At 54.1% G+C, this 19,240-nt stretch overlaps 2 protein-coding genes across 2 annotated transcripts in view; one reads left to right on the forward strand and one right to left on the reverse strand.

Moving 5' to 3' along the window:
- MEX3A (mex-3 RNA binding family member A) overlaps positions 1–4,807 on the forward strand; it is a 5,076-nt gene extending 269 nt beyond the window's left edge. Inside the window, exons 1-2 of the mRNA XM_023742609.1 lie at positions 1–185; positions 3,708–4,807. The exon at positions 1–185 is cut by the window's left edge and continues 269 nt beyond it. Coding sequence (XP_023598377.1) covers positions 1–185; positions 3,708–4,807 — 1,285 coding nt within the window. The remainder of the gene's footprint in view (positions 186–3,707) is intronic.
- A 5,594-nt stretch (positions 4,808–10,401) lies between these two features.
- On the reverse strand, positions 10,402–18,045 carry RAB25 (RAB25, member RAS oncogene family). The gene is made up of 5 exons (XM_004388494.3): positions 17,755–18,045; positions 13,484–13,679; positions 11,791–11,984; positions 11,051–11,131; positions 10,402–10,737 (listed from the first exon to the last, which is right to left on the reverse strand). Exons 1-5 carry the CDS (start codon positions 17,795–17,797, stop codon positions 10,610–10,612), a joined length of 642 nt encoding a protein of 213 aa, XP_004388551.1. The 5' UTR covers positions 17,798–18,045; the 3' UTR covers positions 10,402–10,609.
- Between the last annotated feature and the right edge of the window lie 1,195 nt (positions 18,046–19,240).

Raw genomic sequence — 19,240 nt, forward strand, 5'->3', positions numbered from 1 at the left:
CGCCCCGACGGCGGCCCCCGCGGCGCAGCCGCCCCAGCCCCCCACCGCCTCCAAAGGGGCGAGCGACGCCAAGCTCTGCGCTCTCTACAAAGAGGCCGAGCTGCGCCTGAAGGGCAGCAGCAACACCACCGAGTGTGTGCCCGTGCCCACCTCCGAGCACGTGGCCGAGATCGTGGGCAGGCAAGGTAAGCGGACGCCGGGACCGTGGAGAGGGACTTGGGGTGGGGGGCACCCCGTCCCCAGTGCAGAAAGTTAATTTCCTTCCTCCCTGCCCGCCTCTGGCTCTGTCCCTTCCCCACAAAGGGGGACCCGCCCCCTCCCCTCATTTCCAAGTGCCACAAAGTTCCCTGCTACCCAAAGTCGGGACCACTCTCTGGATCCTTCCTCCCCCCAGGGCTCTGCCCCTTAGACAAAGAAATATCCTCGCCCTGGGAGAGAGAAAGGGGAGGGGGCTCAGTCTCCCAATCCAGTGAGGCTGTCCGGAGGGGGTGTCCACTCCTAGCGGGGGGGAAAAACTGGCGGAATGTGCAAAGAGTCACTCAGAAGTCCCTACTCCGGTGTCTGTTAGTGGGTTGGGGCGGGGGTACCCCTGGGATCCCCACACTCCTGGAGTTACAGACTTTGGGGGAGACCTGGCCCGGGAAGCCCAACTGAGTATCTGTCTCTTTGTTGGGCTGAGTGTAGGAATGGAAGGGGGTGTGGCCCAGGGGAAGGTCCCAGCCTGGGGGTGAGATGGTGAGGGGGGCCGCTGGGAGGAGGGGGTCTTATGGTCACCCACACACCAAAGTTGGACGGTCTGTGAGGTTTTGGAAGGGCTGCCTCCAAGGAAGTGCGATGTCCTGGCCTGGACCTCTCCTCCCTCTCTCTGGCTTTTGTTCTGGGCTGGCAACGGCCAGGGGCCAGAGGCCTGTTGAGGGGTCTCTAGTAGTGAGAGAGTGGGACAGGGCAGGAAGGGGGTGTGCTGGGGGGTGAGAAACCACCACCTGGAGATTTGGTGGCGGGCGGGTGTCCGTGGGTGTGTGTGTTTAGAATTAATCCAGTGTAGTCTGTCTGATACCACACCCTCCTCAGCTTCTGCATCCCTGGGCGGCTGTGGGGGGGTATGTGTTGGTGAGGGTCCAGACGGAGCAGACGGGATGTTGCGGACCTGTCCCTCTCCCAGTTTCCCAAAAGGGGAGTAGGGGGGCAGGATCTGGCAATTGCAAAGGGGCTGGGCTGGGGAGGTGTGGGGTGGGGGAGGAGCTGTCCCACCGTGGGGAACAATAGAGGAGCTGCATTCCGGCTGGGAGTGAGGGAGGAGGCCGGCTGCTGGCGGGGAAGAGGGGAGGCGGGCCAGCGAGCCCCTACTCCACATCCCACCTCGCCCACTGGGTGTGCTGGGGTTAGGAGGATTTCACCGGGAGACTAAGAAGGGAGGTAGGGATGATGCCACTCCCCTGCACACTCCCCATCCCCCTGGGGCACTCCCTCTCTTGAGATTTCTGGTTTAGAAAGTTGATTTCTTCTTGTCAGAACTGGGGGTCCAGAGCGCTGGAATTGGGTGGGGACAGTGATAGCTTTTCTTGGGTGTGGGGGTGGTCTTGAGAGGCTCTGGAATTTAATGAGATCATTCTTTCCTCTTCTGCCTCTGCATCCCATGGGCCTGTCCCTCATAAAAATAGGGAGATTTCTCCTATTCAGATAATCCTCTCCATCATTTTTTAAGTGTTTGGAAGTCCCCCCTCTTGTCTAACCTCCCTCCTCCTACTGCAGTGTTAGTGCTCTTCTGTTTGACCTCTAGGAAGGTGAAGCCCGTTGGGTCTTCCCTTCAAGAGATGCTTCTTCAGGGCTGCAGAATCCAGGATGAGGTCCACCTCCAGTTCTGCACCTCCAAGCCCCTAGCTTTTCTCCTTGCCCTGGCCCGTCCTGCTCACCCCATCCTCGACCCCCAAAGATGCCTTGCTCTCACTTAAGTTTATAGAGCCAAAACTTAGAGCCCAGACCCCAGATACCCATCAGACCATGTAAGTGGAGGTGGTAGGAAAGGGGACCTCCCTGTTCCTCAACCTTCCATACCTCACAAATAGAACAATTATTCACTAACATAGCATCAAGGATGTGGGCTTGACAACAGGTAGGACTTCTCAACTGACAAGAAGTCTGAAGACAGGGGGGTGGGGGGGAGCCAGTTCTCCTTCCTCAGGTCTCTTGAAGGTGAAGAGAGCTGCCCACCCTCGACCCACCGACCCCTAATCTGGAAGTGTCAGAGGAGAGACTATCCAGGGTAGAGAAAGAAGGAAAAAATGAGCTCACCTCAGGCCCGTGCTTGGGGGGTTGGCAGAGTCACAAAGCTAGGACCACTTGCCTTGGTTCTGAGGAGATAGGTAGTGGGGGAGTGAGAAAGAATAGAGTTGTGTGCTTGGAGAGGGGTGTGAGCACATCTGGATGTGCATGGGGGCAAAAGTTGTGGGTGTGTGTAGGAATGTGCTGGAGAGGATGGGGATGGAAGAGAGGGATATATGAAAGGTTGAAACACAGGGGCTCTGTGTATGAAAGTGGACATCAGGCTCACCCTACAAGGATGGTTTAGATAAAGGCACATTGCACATCACAGTTCTTAGGGACATGTGTGCAAACTCACATACACGTGGCGTGTGTGCTTCATGAAAGGGGGTGAGTCTCTGAGGCTCCCGTGTGAAGCTAGGGGGATGGATGGGGAACATGGGAAAGGAGTGGGGCTTGTCCCGTGAGCCCTCAAGGTCTGCAGCCTTTAGAGGTGGCATGGGCTTCCCAGCCTCCCTCACTTTTCTCTCTCCCCTTCTCCCTCTTTGTCTCTCTTTGTCTGGGTCTTTCTTATCTCTCTTCCTGCCTCTCGCCTCAACCTCCCAGCTTGAACCTACTCCTACTTCAAAGCAGGAGAATGGGTCCAGAATACCCTTTCCCTTACCCTACTCAGCCCCCATCTCATCTCTGCTCTCCTGCCCCCGGGGGACAGGAGTGTCACTTGGGTGGGGTGCTGCTCCCTCACACTGATTATTTTCTCTTCATTCTCCTCCTCTCCCTCTTGAAACTCTGATTCTCAGGCCCATCCTGGTCCCCCACATTCCACTAGTTGCTCACTGTGAATTTGGGACTCACTGAGAGACTAACGGGTAGAAGGTATGGGGGGGTCATAGAGAAGATGGGGGTCAGTGGTCCCTGAGTACATTGGAGGACATTTTTAATGCATGGAGCTTAAGTAAGGAGTATATTTGTGGGGTTACTGAGTGTATATTGGGAGTTCTGTAGAAAGATGGGGTCCGTGACAGATAGGGATGATGAAGTAATTTGGAAGTATGTCATAGCCAGGAATCAGTAGAGAAATTGAGGGACCAGCCAGTGGTTGAGGAGGAGTTGGTGAGTAGATTTGAGGTAGGCAACCTGTCTGGGAGTGTCAGTGAGTATTTGGGGGTTTCAAGGAGTGAATGAATATGGAGGGACCTGAGTGCAACGCGGGGGAAAGGTGGTACGTTTTGACATCTGTGATCGAAAGAGACGTTTGGTAGATCCGAAATCCGGTGAGTGGACTGTTTGTTTGGAGTCAGGGTGGACGGCGGGGGTAGAGGCCTGTGTTTCTGAGGGTAGACTGAGAGGTCCCTGGAGAGCTGTGGTATCTGGGTAAGGATCAGGGAGCTTATTGGTCCCAGCACAAACCTTGCCCTGTGGGTTTCTTCCCCACCCTTCCCCAGGCTGCAAGATTAAGGCTCTGAGGGCCAAAACCAACACCTACATCAAGACGCCAGTGCGGGGCGAGGAGCCGGTGTTCATGGTGACTGGGCGGCGGGAGGACGTGGCCACAGCCCGGCGGGAAATCATCTCGGCAGCGGAGCACTTCTCCATGATCCGTGCCTCACGCAACAAGTCGGGCGCCGCCTTCGGCGTAGCGCCTGCTCTGCCAGGCCAGGTGACCATCCGTGTGCGGGTGCCCTACCGGGTGGTGGGGCTAGTGGTGGGCCCCAAGGGGGCAACCATCAAGCGCATCCAGCAGCAGACCAACACGTACATTATCACGCCGAGCCGCGACCGGGACCCCGTGTTCGAGATCACTGGGGCCCCGGGCAACGTGGAGCGTGCGCGGGAGGAGATCGAGACGCACATCGCAGTACGCACGGGCAAGATCCTCGAATACAACAATGAGAACGACTTCCTGGCGGGGAGCCCCGACGCCGCGCTCGATAGCCGCTACTCCGAGGCCTGGCGAGTGCATCCCCCCGGCTGCAAGCCCCTCTCCACCTTTCGGCAGAACAGCCTGGGCTGCATCGGCGAGTGCGGAGTGGACTCTGGCTTTGAGGCCCCGCGCCTGGGCGAGCAAGGCGGGGACTTTGGCTACGGCGGGTACCTGTTTCCGGGCTACGGCATGGGCAAGCAGGACGTGTACTACGGGGTGGCGGAGACCAGCCCCCCGCTCTGGGCGGGCCAGGAGAACGCCACGCCCACCTCGGTGCTCTTCTCCTCGGCCTCGTCTTCCTCCTCTTCCGCCAAGGCCCGCACGGGGCCCCCGGGCGCCCATCGTTCTCCTGCTACCTCCGCGGAGCTGGCTGGACTCCCGAGGCGTCCGCCAGGAGAGCCGCTCCAGGGCTTCTCCAAACTTGGCGGGGGCGGCCTGCGGAGCCCCGGCGGCGGGCGCGATTGCATGGTGTGTTTCGAGAGCGAGGTGACTGCGGCTCTTGTGCCCTGCGGACACAACCTCTTCTGCATGGAGTGTGCAGTCCGCATCTGCGAGAGGACGGACCCAGAGTGTCCCGTCTGCCACATCACAGCCACGCAAGCCATTCGAATATTCTCCTAAGCCCCCTGCCCCATACCTCCTGGCCCGCTCCCCAGGGGCCGCCCTGGAGCTGTGTTCCACTAGGGCCTTTTGGAATCAGTGATTTAAGGGGCAAGGTGCTTAGAGATACTCACTCGCGGGGGAGGGGGAAGGGAAGGCTGTGGTGGCCGGAGGGTGGGCCACCTTCGGAGCCTCTGGTCACCCTGCCCTGGGTAGGTTAGGAGGGGGCCAGACCAGAAATTTTACTAGAGTTACAACTCTGATACCTCAACACACCCTTAAATCTGGGAGCAGCTAAGAGAACTTGTTTTACCAGAGGTGGTGGCCACGGCCGAATCTCCTAATCCTGACCCCTCTGCCCACCTCCCCATCTGTGTCACTCTACCCCTTCCTCCGGGGAGGAAGTGGGGAAAAACGAGAGGGAGGATTCTCATTTGTACCTAGAGGTGCTTTTTCCAATCCCCAAGCCCTCTGGTCCTGACCTCTGACCTCTTAACATGACCCTGTAACCCCCCACCCCGTATCCTCTTTGGGAATCTGTTCAGGAGTCTCCCACAGCATAAGAAGGGTGGGGCCCTATTGGAAGCCCGCATAAGTCTTTTGTGGGGGGAGGCATGGCGGTTGATTAAGGGCTCAGAATTCACCTGTCTCCACAAAGCTGGGCTGGAAGAATCGAGAGAGGGGCGCCGCTCTCTGCCCCCTTCAGCTTTTCCTTTCGCTCTCTTCTCCCGCTTTTCCTCTCTTCAGGCTCGCCTAGCTCCTTTGCTCTTTTCTTTTGCCCCAGTTCTCCTCCTTGCTTCCCTTGGGTGGTTGTCAGTTTCAGCTGCCTTTCTCCCCTTTTCCTCCTTGCCAGTCTGCCCCTTCCAGCCCAGCTTTGGGGATACCATCCCTGAGGAGAAGCCGAGGGAAGAACATCTTGATGATCCCACCAAACTCCTTCAGGCATCAGCAAGCCCTCTCCTCCCGCTTCCAAAGAAATATCTGAAATTTCTGATGGAATGTATCTCCATTCTCAGTGATAATTTGGGGAGGGGACTAATATGGGGGTACATAAAGGGTCAAACTCCCACCTTCGTCATATATGGGCATTACATATAGGGAGCAGTTCTTGGGCTGGATATTCTGGCTGTGGGTATGGGGTGGGGGCAGGGGAGTGTGTCCGCTATTTCACGGAGCAGGGAAGGGCCTGAGGCGGGGGAGAGGTTGGTGGAGGGAAGGGCAGCTAGCTCCCTGAGTCCTGGCTCCTCCTCCCCTGAAGCACCCCACTCCCTGCACCCCTCTCCAGACCTGACCTGAATCCTCATTCCCGTGCTAATCTTGAAGTCTCTGTCCCACCCACTGTAGCTGAGGAGAGAGGCCAGGTCTTCAGAGAGGGGATGGTCTGGGGTGAAGCAGGATTGGGGTGTGGCAGGAGCTGTTTTGAGAATCATGTATTGCTGCAAGCCTTGCACCCCCTTTCGTGCTTTCCCACTGCTCACTTGGGGCTGTCACTGGCCTCTCGCCCTCCTGGTTCCGCTGGCCGGGCCAGGAGAGAACAGGGATGGGAGTCCCAACGGGCCCCAGGAGATCCTTGTATATAATGGGGTGGGACCATTCTGAGTGATCTCTGAGCACTTAGCTCTGAAGTCCCGTTCTTCCTGGATGGAGAAGGGGTGCAGGGATGGGAGTGCAGAGGGGATTTGCTCTTCTCCTTCCTCCCGTTGTGAATTATGTCCTCTCTCCTCAGCCTTCCCCTCCAGACCACCAGCCAGGGAAGGGAGCGGAAGGAGGTCACAGCCAAGAAAACTGGCCTGTGACAACTTCCCTTCTTCCCACCGATGTGAGCCATCCTGAAATGTCTGTACAATAGAAACCAAACCAAATGGGCAGCCCCCTGGTCGCCGGGGGTGGGTGGGGAGGGGGGTGGGAAGAAGGGATGTCTGTCTGTCGACCCCCCTCCCCCTCTCCACTCCTTACCCTCAAAGGCAGAAGACTGTTACACTAGGGGGCTCAGAAAATTCAATCCCACCCTTACTAATTGAGCCAAACCTAGAAACAAACGCAGAACACACACAGCAAGAGAAAATAGAGGAGAGAAAGAGAGAGCGTGAGAGGGAGCAAAAAAGGCGGCCAACACGGAGAGAAAACAAAAATAGCAAAAAAAAAAAAAAAAAAAGCAGTTCTTTATAATTTAATATTCTATTTTAATAAAGGCGTTTATTACCATATAAATGTAGCAAAGAACCTGGGCTAATATGAAAAAAAAAAGACTTTTTATTAGGTAATTTATTATATGAAAAGGATATTTTATTTTATGATAAAGTGATCCTTAAAAAAAATAAAAAAACTTTAGAAGGTTTAGAATATATGTAGGGAGAGAAGAAGAAAAAAATACATTTGTATTCAGAGTTAAATCTTAAAAAAGTGTTTTTAATATATGTTTGGGTTTACGTTCCTTTTTTCCCCCATTTTTTTTTGGGGAGGAGTGTCATTTGCTTTTCTGGGGGAGCATTCTGGGATGGATGGTGGAGAGAGGGGCTGGGGGAACCTGGTCCCTTCTGGGGCCCTGTGAATAGATTGGATTTCACTCCGTGGGCTTCCCCTCCCCTCTTCCCCTCCCCCTCGGGGGAGCCGGCAGAGCCAAACAAAGAAAGGGATTAACAAGAAAGGAAGAAGCAGAGGACTGAGAATCCTGGGGTGTCCCCCCCTTCCCCTGCCCAGTCCCGGGGGTGAGTGAGGAGGGGAAGCTGAGAACTGGGGCCCAGCAGGCCCATGGGAACCCTCAGAGAGGTGTGAGATTTAAGAGAAATAGATTTTTTTTTTTTAACCAAAAACGAGAGAGAAAGAGAGAAGAAGAAAATGAAAGAAACCGAGGGGTTTAAAAGAAAATACTACAAAATAATAATTATTAATAATAATAATAATTCAAATTTATTTCATATAATCCTAGAGAAAGAGAGAGAAAGAATTACTAGTTATTTAGTAGACAATATTCAGATAGCTTAAAGTTTAGTAGTATTGAGGGCCCCTGGGTCCAGTAGAATGTATAAAAGTCGTAAAGAAAAGGAAAATAGAGGAGGGAAGTGGCTGAGTCTACCCTGAGTTGTCCCCATCTTCAGATATCAGGGTGGGAGCAGGTTGCAAGTTAAGGTTGGGAGCTTCCAATCTGCTGGGGTTGGTTCTGAGAATCCTTGGATTGTTAAACTGTAGGACAAGTAGAAGAGGGGCTCCCTTCTGAGGGTCTTTGAAAGGGTGGACATTGATCATCTCAAGCAGATGGAGGGCTGGGCTGAAGGCAGCAGAGGGAGGGGCCCTGGGGACCTGGCCGTTCTGTCCACCACTCTGCCTCTGCTGGGCAACGTTTACTCACTCCAGTGATAGGTCATCACCTGGGACTCTTAGGGAGGATGGAGATGGCTCAAACCCTCCTAAACCAGCTTCTCCCGGACCTAACTGACGAAGTCCTTCTTAAAGTCTAACCTCAATCCACTTTATTGCAGATTGATTTGAGAGCCTGGTAGGTCAGTCCCCAAACAGACAGGCATACATACTACTTTACCTTCTCAGAACTTCAGGAGGACTGAGGATATCTGTCTGCCATCCTTGTTCCTGCCCAACATTCCACTTTGCTTTTGCCCTCCAAGGCAGCAGTGGAAGTAACATGCTCAACAATTGTTCTCCTTTAAAGCTGGGCTGTGCTTCACAGGTGTGCAAAGTGCTTTACTGACTCACAGAAGTTAGATTCCAAGAAGGACTTCCCACCCTAGGAAGTGAAGGGGAGACACCGTCCTTGATGGTCTGGGAGAACTGGTACCCAGGTACAGAGGCAGGGGGAGGGCAGCAGTGACCTTGGGTGACCCCGACCCTGACCCTGTCTGCTCCAGCCCACCTCCATGTGTAAGTGTTCAGGTAGGGGTCGTCCACCGTGCCCTGGCCTGGGGCACGTCGCCCTCCTGACATTTTTGTTAAGCACTTCTACCAACCCCAGCTTGCAATCAAGTGGGGCCCTTCCCTCCTGTCCAGATAGGGGGAGGCCCCTTGGCTCTCCTTTTGGCAGGAGGGGTAGAGCCAGCTCCATTACACCAATGACTCTGTCATGCCCCTCCCTGGCCCTAGCCCCCAAACACATGTCCCTCTCCAATTTACTCTTCTCACCCCACCTAGGGACAGATTGCCCTCCTGCTCTGTTTGTCCTAGAAACCCTCCTAGTTTGGGATGGTAGCGTGGAGGGTGGGAGGGGATTATCCTTGCCCCCTGCTCAAGGGTGCGGGTGGGTAGGGTGGGTGGGGGGAGACAACCCTGGGGCAGGGGGGATGGCCTCTCCACTGTAGAAAGTAGAGTAGGATTGTGGTCAGACTTAATTCGAAGCATCTAGTGAAGACACAAATCTGCTGAGGAGAAAAAGATTTCAAAAACAAAATAAAAGGCGGGAAATAAAACCGACCCATGAATAATCAAGTCAAAATGATGTTGCACAAAATGCAGAGAAACCAAGAAGGGGGAGGGTTAATGTATTAAATGTGCTATTAAGAACTTAATTTTATTAAAAGTATTATTACTTAAGGCTCTTGTCTTTTTCCTCCAGCGTATGGGTTGGGGCCATCTTGGGATGAGTAAGAGGAGCCCCTGTGAGACGGGTCGCTTGGGGTTTTCTCTACTGTGACCTCGGCGTCCCTGCACACCTTATGGGAAGCGGAGGTCTCCAGAGCTCTCGCCCACCCTTGGGGTCCCCTGCCCACAGCTCCCTGCTGGAGTCTCCAACCACTCAGTCTCCTCTCTTCTCCCTATTTACTGTCTTCTATTCCTTGAGGGGAAACCCTGGTGGTGTAGTGGTTAAGTGCTACGGCTGCCAACCAAAACGTCAGCAGTTCAAATCCACCAGGCGCTCCTTGGAAACCCTATGGGACAGTTCTACTCTGTCCTATAGAGTATCTATGAGTCAGAATCGACTTGACGGCAACGGGTATTCCTTTAGGGGCACTCAGACCTTCCACCCTGACCTGCAGACCGGGGTGACAGAGACCCTGCTTGAGCAGCCATCTCTTGGGCTCGATGGAGAAGGGGCCAGCTGAGAGCGGAGAGAGACAGAGACCCTCCCCGCTCACCCCCATCAGACCCTTCGATCCATCCCTGCACAGTCCCTCTTCTTTGGGGACAGGAAGGGAACGATGGAGAACTTGGACATTCCACCTTCCAGGTTTAACCCCACCCCTCCCTCCAGCCCTGTAGGAGGTCCTGACGCCCCTTCTCCCTACCATCTTCCCCTGCCTCCTTCCCGTACCCCTGGCATTGGAGTGACCTCAGTTCTTGGCACCAGGGCCCTGGGCACCAGATGGTTCCCGCTGATGCTGTTTCCTTTGTCTTCCCTTCCAGATACCCCCTCCCCTCCGTGCTGCCCTCCCTCCCCCACCCACCCTGGGGGTTGGCAGAGGGATGGGCGGGCAACTCCCACCCTCTTGGCAGTGTCCCCACACCACAGGGCTCCCCAAGGCAGCTGGCCCTGGGGTGCAGTGGGTGTGGTGGGGAGGACAGAGGCTGGGGGAGGGGAAGGGGAAGAGGGGCTCAGGGGAGGGCCAAAGCTGAAGGAGAGGCACCGACTGGAGAAGAGGGAGGAACAGACGGAGGCGGCAGGATGGCCAGGCATCGATACAAAACACAGCTTTATGTGAGGGCCTCGTCTGTGGGACGTGTGTGGCGGGGCACGAAGTCCTCAGAGCTCTGGGGGGCTGTGGACAGAGAACTGGACGCTGACATCAGGAACCAAAGGACGGGGAAAGGGTCTGGGGCTTGGGGGTGGGGTGGCGCCCAGAACGCCCGTGAGGGCAGGGTTTGCGCTGACCAAGGTCAGAGGCTGATGCAACAGGCCCTTTTCTCCCCAGGGCCCAGCTCCTGTCCAGCCTGGCCACTGCCCAGGGTGATGGCACCAGTCCGGGTGCTGTTCTGCCTCTGCTTGGACACCTTTGCGAAGATCTCTGAGGAGGCAGAGGGCAACTATCAGCCCAGGAAAAAATTTAGAGCCCACACTGCATTCCCCTCTACCCCTCACACCCCTTTATGAGCATTGGAGGTGGCCACATCTGAAGGAGGTTTTGCTGGAAGGAAGCGGAGTTCGGGCACCTGGGTCCCTTCTGCTGACCTGCATGAGGGGGCCTGAGAGGTATAGGCAATGGTGCCGGGAGGCTCTGAGGAGGCTCAGGGCCCAGAGAGGGCCTGAGGAATCAGCTGGAGTGAGGACTGGGGCCACCAGGTGGGATGGGAGCGCCAAATGGCGGCAGGGGCTCTCACCTTTGAGGACAGTCTCAAAAGCCAGCTCAACATTGGTGGAGTCCAGGGCTGAGGTTTCCAGGAAGAGCAGCCCATTGTTTTCTGGCAGGAAGGGAAACACACCTTTAATTGAGGGGTACAAAGGCAATAATAATAATAATGTGATTTAATGTTTACTAAATACCAGGCACTCCGCTAAATCCTTGGCATGTAGCAGCTCATTTAATCCTTAAAACAACCTGTGAGGTAGGTATGATTACTACACCTCTTTTATAGAAGAGGAACAGAAACCCAGAAACCAGAGGGAATGCATAAGGAACTTGCTCTGTGTCCACATCTAGTAACTGACCGAGACGAGATATAAGGCTGGGCCATGGGACTCCAGAGTGTGTCCTTAACCACCATACCATGCTGCCTCAAAACCCCAGAAAATTCCTAGGGGAAGTATGACTGGAGCTGGTCAAGAGGAGCCCTCCTCTACACTTAGGATCTCTGAGCATTGCAGAGTAGGACTGTCTTAAAATCCACTATGAATAATTGCCCTTGAAGACAATCTCAGGGCAATGGTGGGAAATAACGGGGTGCACAGGACATGAAGGGGAAATGCTGGGACAACCCTTAGGGAGAGATGGAGGTAGGGGGACCCGATGGTAGAAGTCCAGGCTGGGGATCTTGGGGGTGGGACAGGAGCTGGAGAGGCTGGAGATAGGAGCTCGTGGGGGAAGTTGCAGGAATCTGACTGGGTCATGGTAGGCTCTCACCAGCGAACATGCGGGCCTCCTCAGTGGGCACCTCCCGGGCCTGGCTGAGATCACTCTTGTTACCCACGAGCATGACAATGATGGTGGCCTCTGCATGGTCATAGAGCTCCTTTAGCCAGCGCTCCACCACGGCGTAGGTCTGGTGCTTGGTGAGGTCAAACACCAGCAGGGCACCCACGGCACCACGATAGTACCTGGGCAAGGGGTAGGGGTGGGCAGAGAGGCAAGGTCAGGGCCGTGGGGCCTAGCCTCAGAGCAGAGCCATCAAGTCAAAAAGCCAGAGATCAGAGTACCAGAGACCAGGAAATACGCAAACTGGGGTCCAGGGAGCCAAAGCTCAGCAGGGCAGGCCAAGGCTCCTGTGCCTGATGCTCAGAGCCCTCCAGGGACACTGACCTTGGAGCATCCAAGGCTCAGCTCCCTGCTCTAAAACCTCCACTGGCTCCCTCCTTCCTCCATAGCCCCTCTGCTTTGCTCAGTTCCTTTGTTCTGATTTTAGCCCCTATTATTCACCAGTGCAGAAACCCTGGTGGCGTAGTGGCTAAGAGCTCGGAGGGCTGCTAACCAAAAGGTCACAGTTAGAATTCACCAGGTGCTCCTTGGAAACCCTATGGGGCAGTTCTACTCTGTCCTATAGGGTCACTATGAGTCGGAATCGACTTGACAGCAATGGGTTTGGTGTTTTGGTTTGGTTTCGGTTTTGGTTTTGGTTATTCACCAATGCATATATGAGCTCTGGGCAAATCTGTCTCCTGGATGCCCCTCCTCTGAGATCTTCATTGCAACGGCTCCTTGACCCCCACTGCCCTCGTCTCTCCTATGGCCAGCTAATTCTTGCCCTTCTATCTAGGACTAGCTAAATGACTACCCCAGGCAGCATCCACCTCAGGCAGCCAGGCTCTCTCTTGGAACTGGGTGGGGCTAGTGCTATGTAATTATTCCCATTTTATTGATGAGGCAACTGAGGCTCATAAGTGGTCAGGTGACCAGTCCAAGAGTGTGTATGTATCTTGTGTGTAACTGAAGCCCCTTGCTTCCTGCCCCCCAGTGCTATCCCCTGCTATGAGCACTCAGCCCACCCTTCACACATTTTGGCCTGAAGCCACCGGGGAGACGATCTGGATGTGGTGTCCAGAGGCCTCATTTCCTGAGTGTCCTTTGACTCTTGTTGCTTTGTAAAATGGAGATGATCAGTCCAGCCCTCAGCGTTTGTGGGTAGACGGTGAAGGCTGCCATGTGCAAAGCAGTGTGCAGAGGTGAGGGGGTGCTCTCGACCCCCAGAGCCTGCTCACATCCCAGCTCCACCCTGACTTCACCTGCTCGAGGCTCCGGTTTCTTGTATTCAAACAGGGATTGATCACAGCACCTTAACTCCTGGTGTTACTCTGAGGATTACATAAAACGCCAAACCTAAAGTGCCTTGTGTCTTCCTGGGCACATTGTAAGGGGCAGCAACGATTCTTGTTTTTAGTCCTAGTCATTAGTAGCACTGTGTACTGTCTCGGGCTGTTTGAAGCTCACGGTACTTGAGTCTCCTCAACTAGGCCATGAAGGCTTTGAGGGAGGAGGCTTCCCTGGAGTCTCAGGACCCCACCCAGGGAGGCACTGCTGAGATCCCTTGCCACCACCTTCTCCTCCACCTTCCTCCAGAGGTGTTCCCTGACTTCCCCAGCACCCCCACACCCCCGCTCACGCCGAGGTGATGGCTCGGTACCGCTCCAGGCCAGCCGTGTCCCAGATCTGAGCCTTGACAGCAGCGGTGCCCAGCATCACAGTGCGGGTGGAGAACTCAACCCCGATGGTGGTGCGGCTGTCGTGGTTGAACTCATTGCGGGTGAACCGGGAGAGCAGATTGGTCTTCCCCACGCCTGACTCGCCGATCAGTACCACTGAAGGGGTGGAGAGAGAAGGGCTGAGCACGGGGCAGAGCAGCCCCAAGCTCACTTGAGCTTGCAGTGTCTATCCATCAGGACAGGGGAGCAGGACTCAGAAAACTGAAGAGGGAGCTGGGCTCCTGGCAGGGGCTGGGGTCAGGTCTGCCACTCTGCAGAATGCATCTGTCCTGGGCAAAAGGGCCAGAGTTTGGAATGAGCTAAGGGGGACATCATGTTTGGTAAAGCAGAGGGCCAATGAAATGAGAGAAACCCTCCATGAGATGGATTGACACAAAGCCACACCAATGTTCGCAAACATACCAACAATCATGAGGATGGTTCAGGACCAGACAGCGTTTCCTTCTGTTACACATGAAGTCACCAGGAGTCAGAGCCAACAACAACACGGATGATAGGCCTGGTCTGTTGAGATGTGGCTGCAGAGAGTCAGCCTCTGCGTCTGGTCACGGTGTGATGTCTGTGGGCTGTTTGTGGGTGCTGGTGTTCAGGGGTTGTGCAGGGAGGTTACCCGCGTGTGTGAATGTGGACAGGGAGGGTAGGAGGTCTGGGGGTGCACAGGTTCTGGAGTAGAGTATCAAGTGGGGGCAGTGGGAGGTTTGGTGTGTGTGTTTGCACAAGGAGCAAAGGTGTGACTAGAGATGTGGGTGAGGAGAAAGTTTGGCAGGTGACGTCTGTGGGTGAGGAGGAGGTGTGTGTGCCCATGTGTGTGTAAGAAGTTAGGATCCAGTTGTCCCTACAGTTCTGTGTGGTCAATAGCTTGGGGCTGGGATTTGGAAGCTGAGATTTGCAGTCCTGACTCTGCTTTGTATCAGCTATGTGTCCTTCAGCAAGTTATTTAAACTCTCTGAGACTTTTTTTTTCATTTATCCTTTTTTTTGTGTGTGCTTTAAGTGAAAGTTTACAATTCAAGTCAGTCTCTCATAAAAAATTTATACATACGTTGTTATGTGACCCTAATTGCTCTCTCTATACTGTGACAGCATAATCTTCCTTTCCACCCCTGATTTCCCGTGTCCATTCAACCAGCTCCTGACCCTCTCTGCCTTCTCATCTCGCCTCCAGACGGGAGCTGCCCATTTAGTCACATGTATCTACTTGAGCTAAGAAGCACACTCTTCACGAGTATCATTTTATGTCCCACAGTCCAGTCTTTGTCTGAAGAGTTGTGAGCCTATTTTTTTATATGGAAAATAGGAGTATCAGTAGTATCTGCCTTATGAGTTGCTGTAATAAGTAAATGGGATATTGCCCAGGATACAGGAAGTGGACACAATTGTTACTGTCGTAATCACTGTTGGTAGGTCAGTGCTTTTGCCTTTGGGTTTTCAGGGACACGGGCCAGAAGGGTTGTGAAGATCCCTTGGACTCGTGGGTAGCGTCCAGGGCCCGGCGTTACCTGCTGTGGGTGAGCCAGAATAGGGTGTGGAGGGCTCATGCAAGCAGGACCCACAAAATGCACTGGCACTCAGGATCAGAGGAGGCCACCCTTCAGACCCAAGGTGGTTCTGCGGAGGCAGGCTGGCACCCAAGGACTCTCTGGTCCCGGCTCAGCTCTGGCTGGTTGTATGACCTTGAACAAGTGGCTCACCATGCCTAGGTCTTGGTTTCCTTGTTCATAAACCTATAAAGTTCCCTTCTAACTTTAAAAACTTCTTATTTATGTAGGGCAGGAAGGAGCTGGGAGCAGTATGGGTATGCATGAGTAAGAGTACAGGCAGGTGTGTGTGTGTGTGTGTGCGCGCACCTACCTGCCTACCTGCCTGCCTGCCTGCCTGCCACTCCCCTTCTGGGAACCTCATTCCCATCTCATCCCTCCCAGATGGTGGGCTCACAGCCCTGTCCTCGGACTCCAAAGGTGCTCAGGCAAGGGCTTTGGAGTCAGACAGAGTATGAGTACTGACTTTGTGACCTTTTGGAAGCAGCTTACTCTGTCTCTAAGCCTCAATCTTCTTATCTGTAAAATGGAGATGCAAATGGGCTAACATTTACTGAGTGCTGACTATGTGCCAGGCGCTGTCCTAAAAGCACCACACCTTCCACCCTCACAACAACTCCATGAGGAAAACGCCATTATTGTTATCCCCATTTTTACAGACAAGGAAACCGAGGCCCTTGCAAGGTGAAATGACTTGCCCAAGATAACACAGTCAGTGTGGTAGACACAGAGATGTACAGCCCAGACCTGTCCTCAAGGAAGGACTTACTTGCTGCCCAGCTGCAGGGAGTGTGGTCAGCTGGCAGCCTCCAGCTGTTGGCTCCTTCAGCATCTGTCCCTGGTACAGAAGGCCACCTCCCTGAGGACAAGCCCTTCCTGGGCGGCCTGCATCCAATGACTGAGCAAGGTGGGGCTAGGACAGGCTGGGCCACTTTGATGAGCAATACTTTCTCCAGAGCTCCCCACCCACCGCCAAGTCTTTGTCTGTTCCGCTTTGCAGTTTGACTTCTTCCTGTGCCCAATCCTGTTTCCGCCCCCTTCATTTCATGCGTGTCGATCCTTAATAAAGATCTCACACCCCAAACTTCTTCTCTGTGTCTGCTTCTGAAGACCCCACCTTGCAATCATTGCAAGTGGCAGAGCTAAGATCTGAACTGTTAGTTGGGCTCCTGACCACTATGCTACACTGCCTCTCGAGATGAAAGATAATTTTTGGGGTTGCTATAGTGGTTAAAGCATTCGGCTGCTAACTGAAAGGTCAGCAGTTCGAACCTACCAGCCGTTGGGCGGGAGAAACATGTGGCAGTCGGCTTCTGTAAAAATTTACTACCTTGGAAACCCTATGGGGCGGTTCTACCCTGTCCTACAGAGCCACTGTGAGCCGGAATCAACTCGACGGCAACGGGTTGTATAATGATTAAGTCTCTGGTTGACGCGAATGGTTAAGCGCTTGACTACTAACCAAAAGGATGGCAGTTAGAACCTATCCAGAGGCGTCTTGGAAGAAAGGCCTGGCTATCTTCCTGGCGATCGGCTTCCAAAAGGTCACAGCTTTGTAAACATTATGGAGTACAGTTCTACTCTGAAACTCATGGAGTTACCATAAGTTTTTTGTTTTTGTTTTCTTAATAGTGAGATAGTAACTGGAACGCAGTAAACCAAAACCAAACCCATGGCTGTTGAGTTAATTCCGACTCGTGGCGGCCCTGTGTGCATCAAAGTAGAACTGCGTAGAACTACACACTCCGTAGGGGTTCCATAGTAAGGGCTCAACAAATAGTAGCTTATCAAGACTATTAGTAACCCTTACCCTGTCTCCCCTTCCTGGGAAAGGGGCTGGGAGTATAGGTTCCCCAACCCCAGCTGAGCTGAGAGTCGCAGCTTGAGTGAGGGTGGGGCTGAAGCTGGGAGAGGCAATGGGGTGAGGTGGCGGGATGGGGAATCAGAGCCTTGCCTGTCCACCCTCCCCTGAAGGAGATGTGTGTGTAAGAGGGGAGGGACAATAAAGGGGCCAAAGACAGCAAAATAAAGACGCGGAAAGATACATGTACACTTCCAGGGACAGCTAAGTTGAACCCGGTGTCTGGTATCCAGGTCCGCGGGGTTTGAGAAGAAACAAGCGAACAAGGCACAGTCGCAGGAGTCCACAGGATTCTGTCAGACCCTGCTCCCAAGTCATTCCATCTTCCTATATCTTCACCTAGTCCTGTAATGGGATAAGTTTCTCCTTTCTTGTATGCCTGCCCAGAAAGATGACTTTCTTCCCCTTACATCTGCCCGTTTCCCTCTCTTCTCAGGAGGGAAGTCCTTTCTGAAGTCTGACCTCCATTTCTTGTGCTGCAGTGGCAGACTACTCCCAGGGATTTGGGCTTCCATTAGGAACCAGCAGGGGCGCCTAGCCCAGCACTATTAAGGAGTGACCAACATCGTTATTTACAACAGTAGAGCCCAGGGACTTTCACCTTTGTAACCAGACCTCCCTCATTCTCCACAGCTCTTTCTTCTCAGGAAGGAATGCTGAGCCCTGAGGTGTGGGGTGGAAGGTCCCAGTAAGAGAAAAACTGGGAGGAGGCCTGTGTCAGCTCTTTCTGGGTCCCTCTAAGCCTTTCTGTCTCCCCACGAACCTCAACTCACCCTTGAAGACAAAGTTATAATCCTCCTCGGTTCTGTTCCCCATCTTGGCTCCGCATGAAGGGTGTGAGTGTCTTTGGGGGCAGAGGCGACGAGTCTGTGTTGACTCAATGCCCTCAGCCCTCGGCTCTCAAGAGACTCGGACCAGCCCCTCCTCTCATTAGGGTTAAGGAGACTTCTGCAGCCAGAAGGATTGAGGAGACTTAAGGCTAGGCAGGGCCTAGGGAGGCTCCGCTCTGGCAGATGGGGGTGCTGTAAGGAAGCTGAGCGCACGGAAGCTGAGAACAGGAAGAGCGGGCGGCTGGAGACCTGGGGCCCAGGTGGGTGGAGAGATGATGACGTCACACAGGTTGGACGGGTTGGGTGCCTGCTCTCAGCTTGGGCTCTTGAAAGCAGGCGAGCAGGCTCCTTGGAGTGGTAGTGGGGGAGCGGGTTTGGGGACAGGACCTCAGGAGAAAGCCAGCTGAGGGCTGAGTGCAGATTGCTGGGTTCCTGGGACCTGCGGCAAGCGCGGGCCCAGCCACCAGGGCGTTAGAAAGCCCCTCAGGGAGCAGAAACCCCCTTGGCCTCTTGCTTTTCCTTCAGAGCGAGGTGCAAAGAGCCTCTGGGGAAGGCTGTTGGGGCCAGTGCAACACTGCCACTCCTGCCCCTCCCTGCAGCCCAGGGCTAGGGATGGGCGGTGTTTCTCACCCAGCGTGGAGCTGGGACTTGCAGCCTGACCTGTTTCCCTAGGATGGGCCCCTTACCACGGCGCTGGAGAAAGGGGGTGGTAGCTCACTGCCCGGGGTAGGGGGAGACCAGGGGCAGAAACAGCCAGATGGGGTGAGGGGTCCAAGTGTAGGGGCCAGATTTGGAGATGAAGACCCCTGAGAGGCCCATTTTTGGGTTTCTTTTACTCTCTCCCCAGGACCTGAGGCCTCACACCAAAGGCATCCTGTCTGCAAAAGAACTCAAGATCCACACATCCTAACTGGGATAATCTATCATGATTATGATTTATAATGTATAATCTTTATTTTTCAATACTTTTCTCTTGCTGTATTAGCATCATATATTAGCCTATTCTTTCTTGCATTATAGTTCATTACGTTTGATTCTATTATAAAATTTCCTATTGACATTTCAAAAAAAAAAAAAAGGCCTCAAGATCCAGAGAAGGTCTGAGTATGTGAATGCCCCGGGAAAAAGAGAGTGCTGGCCTTGTAGGTGGTCTAGGGGCACCCTCCCAACTCCCAAGGCAGAAAAGGCACCTCCCCTCCCCTCGCAAAGCCTGGAACGGACAGTGAACTCCCAGGGCCCGATATTCTCTTTGTCCAACATTGCCCACACCAGGCCCTTGCTCCTCTGAGCTCCTCCCAAGGTTCTGCCAACCAGGTAGGAAGCTTCTGCTCTGAGTGGCAGGGGCTACGTGAAGTCACACCACTGGAGAGGTCAAGAGAGCAGGGGCACCACCGTTAGAAACCATCTGGTTTTGGGAGAGCATGGTGAA

The sequence above is a fragment of the Trichechus manatus genome, unplaced genomic scaffold (genome assembly GCF_000243295.1).
Source record: "Trichechus manatus latirostris isolate Lorelei unplaced genomic scaffold, TriManLat1.0 scaffold00213, whole genome shotgun sequence".
NCBI lineage: Eukaryota > Metazoa > Chordata > Mammalia > Sirenia > Trichechidae > Trichechus > Trichechus manatus.

Bases quoted from the DNA above. Each gene is read 5' to 3' on its own strand.
- RAB25 (XM_004388494.3), bottom strand. From the start codon at position 17,797: ATGGGGAACAGAACCGAGGAGGATTATAACTTTGTCTTCAAGG. The intron at 11,985-13,483 runs GTGAGCGGGGGT...CCCCTTGCCCAG, and splicing joins TACCGAGCCATCACCTCGGC to GTACTATCGTGGTGCCGTGG. The intron at 11,132-11,790 runs GTGAGAGCCTAC...CCTTCCTGCCAG, and splicing joins GGAGGCCCGCATGTTCGCTG to AAAACAATGGGCTGCTCTTC.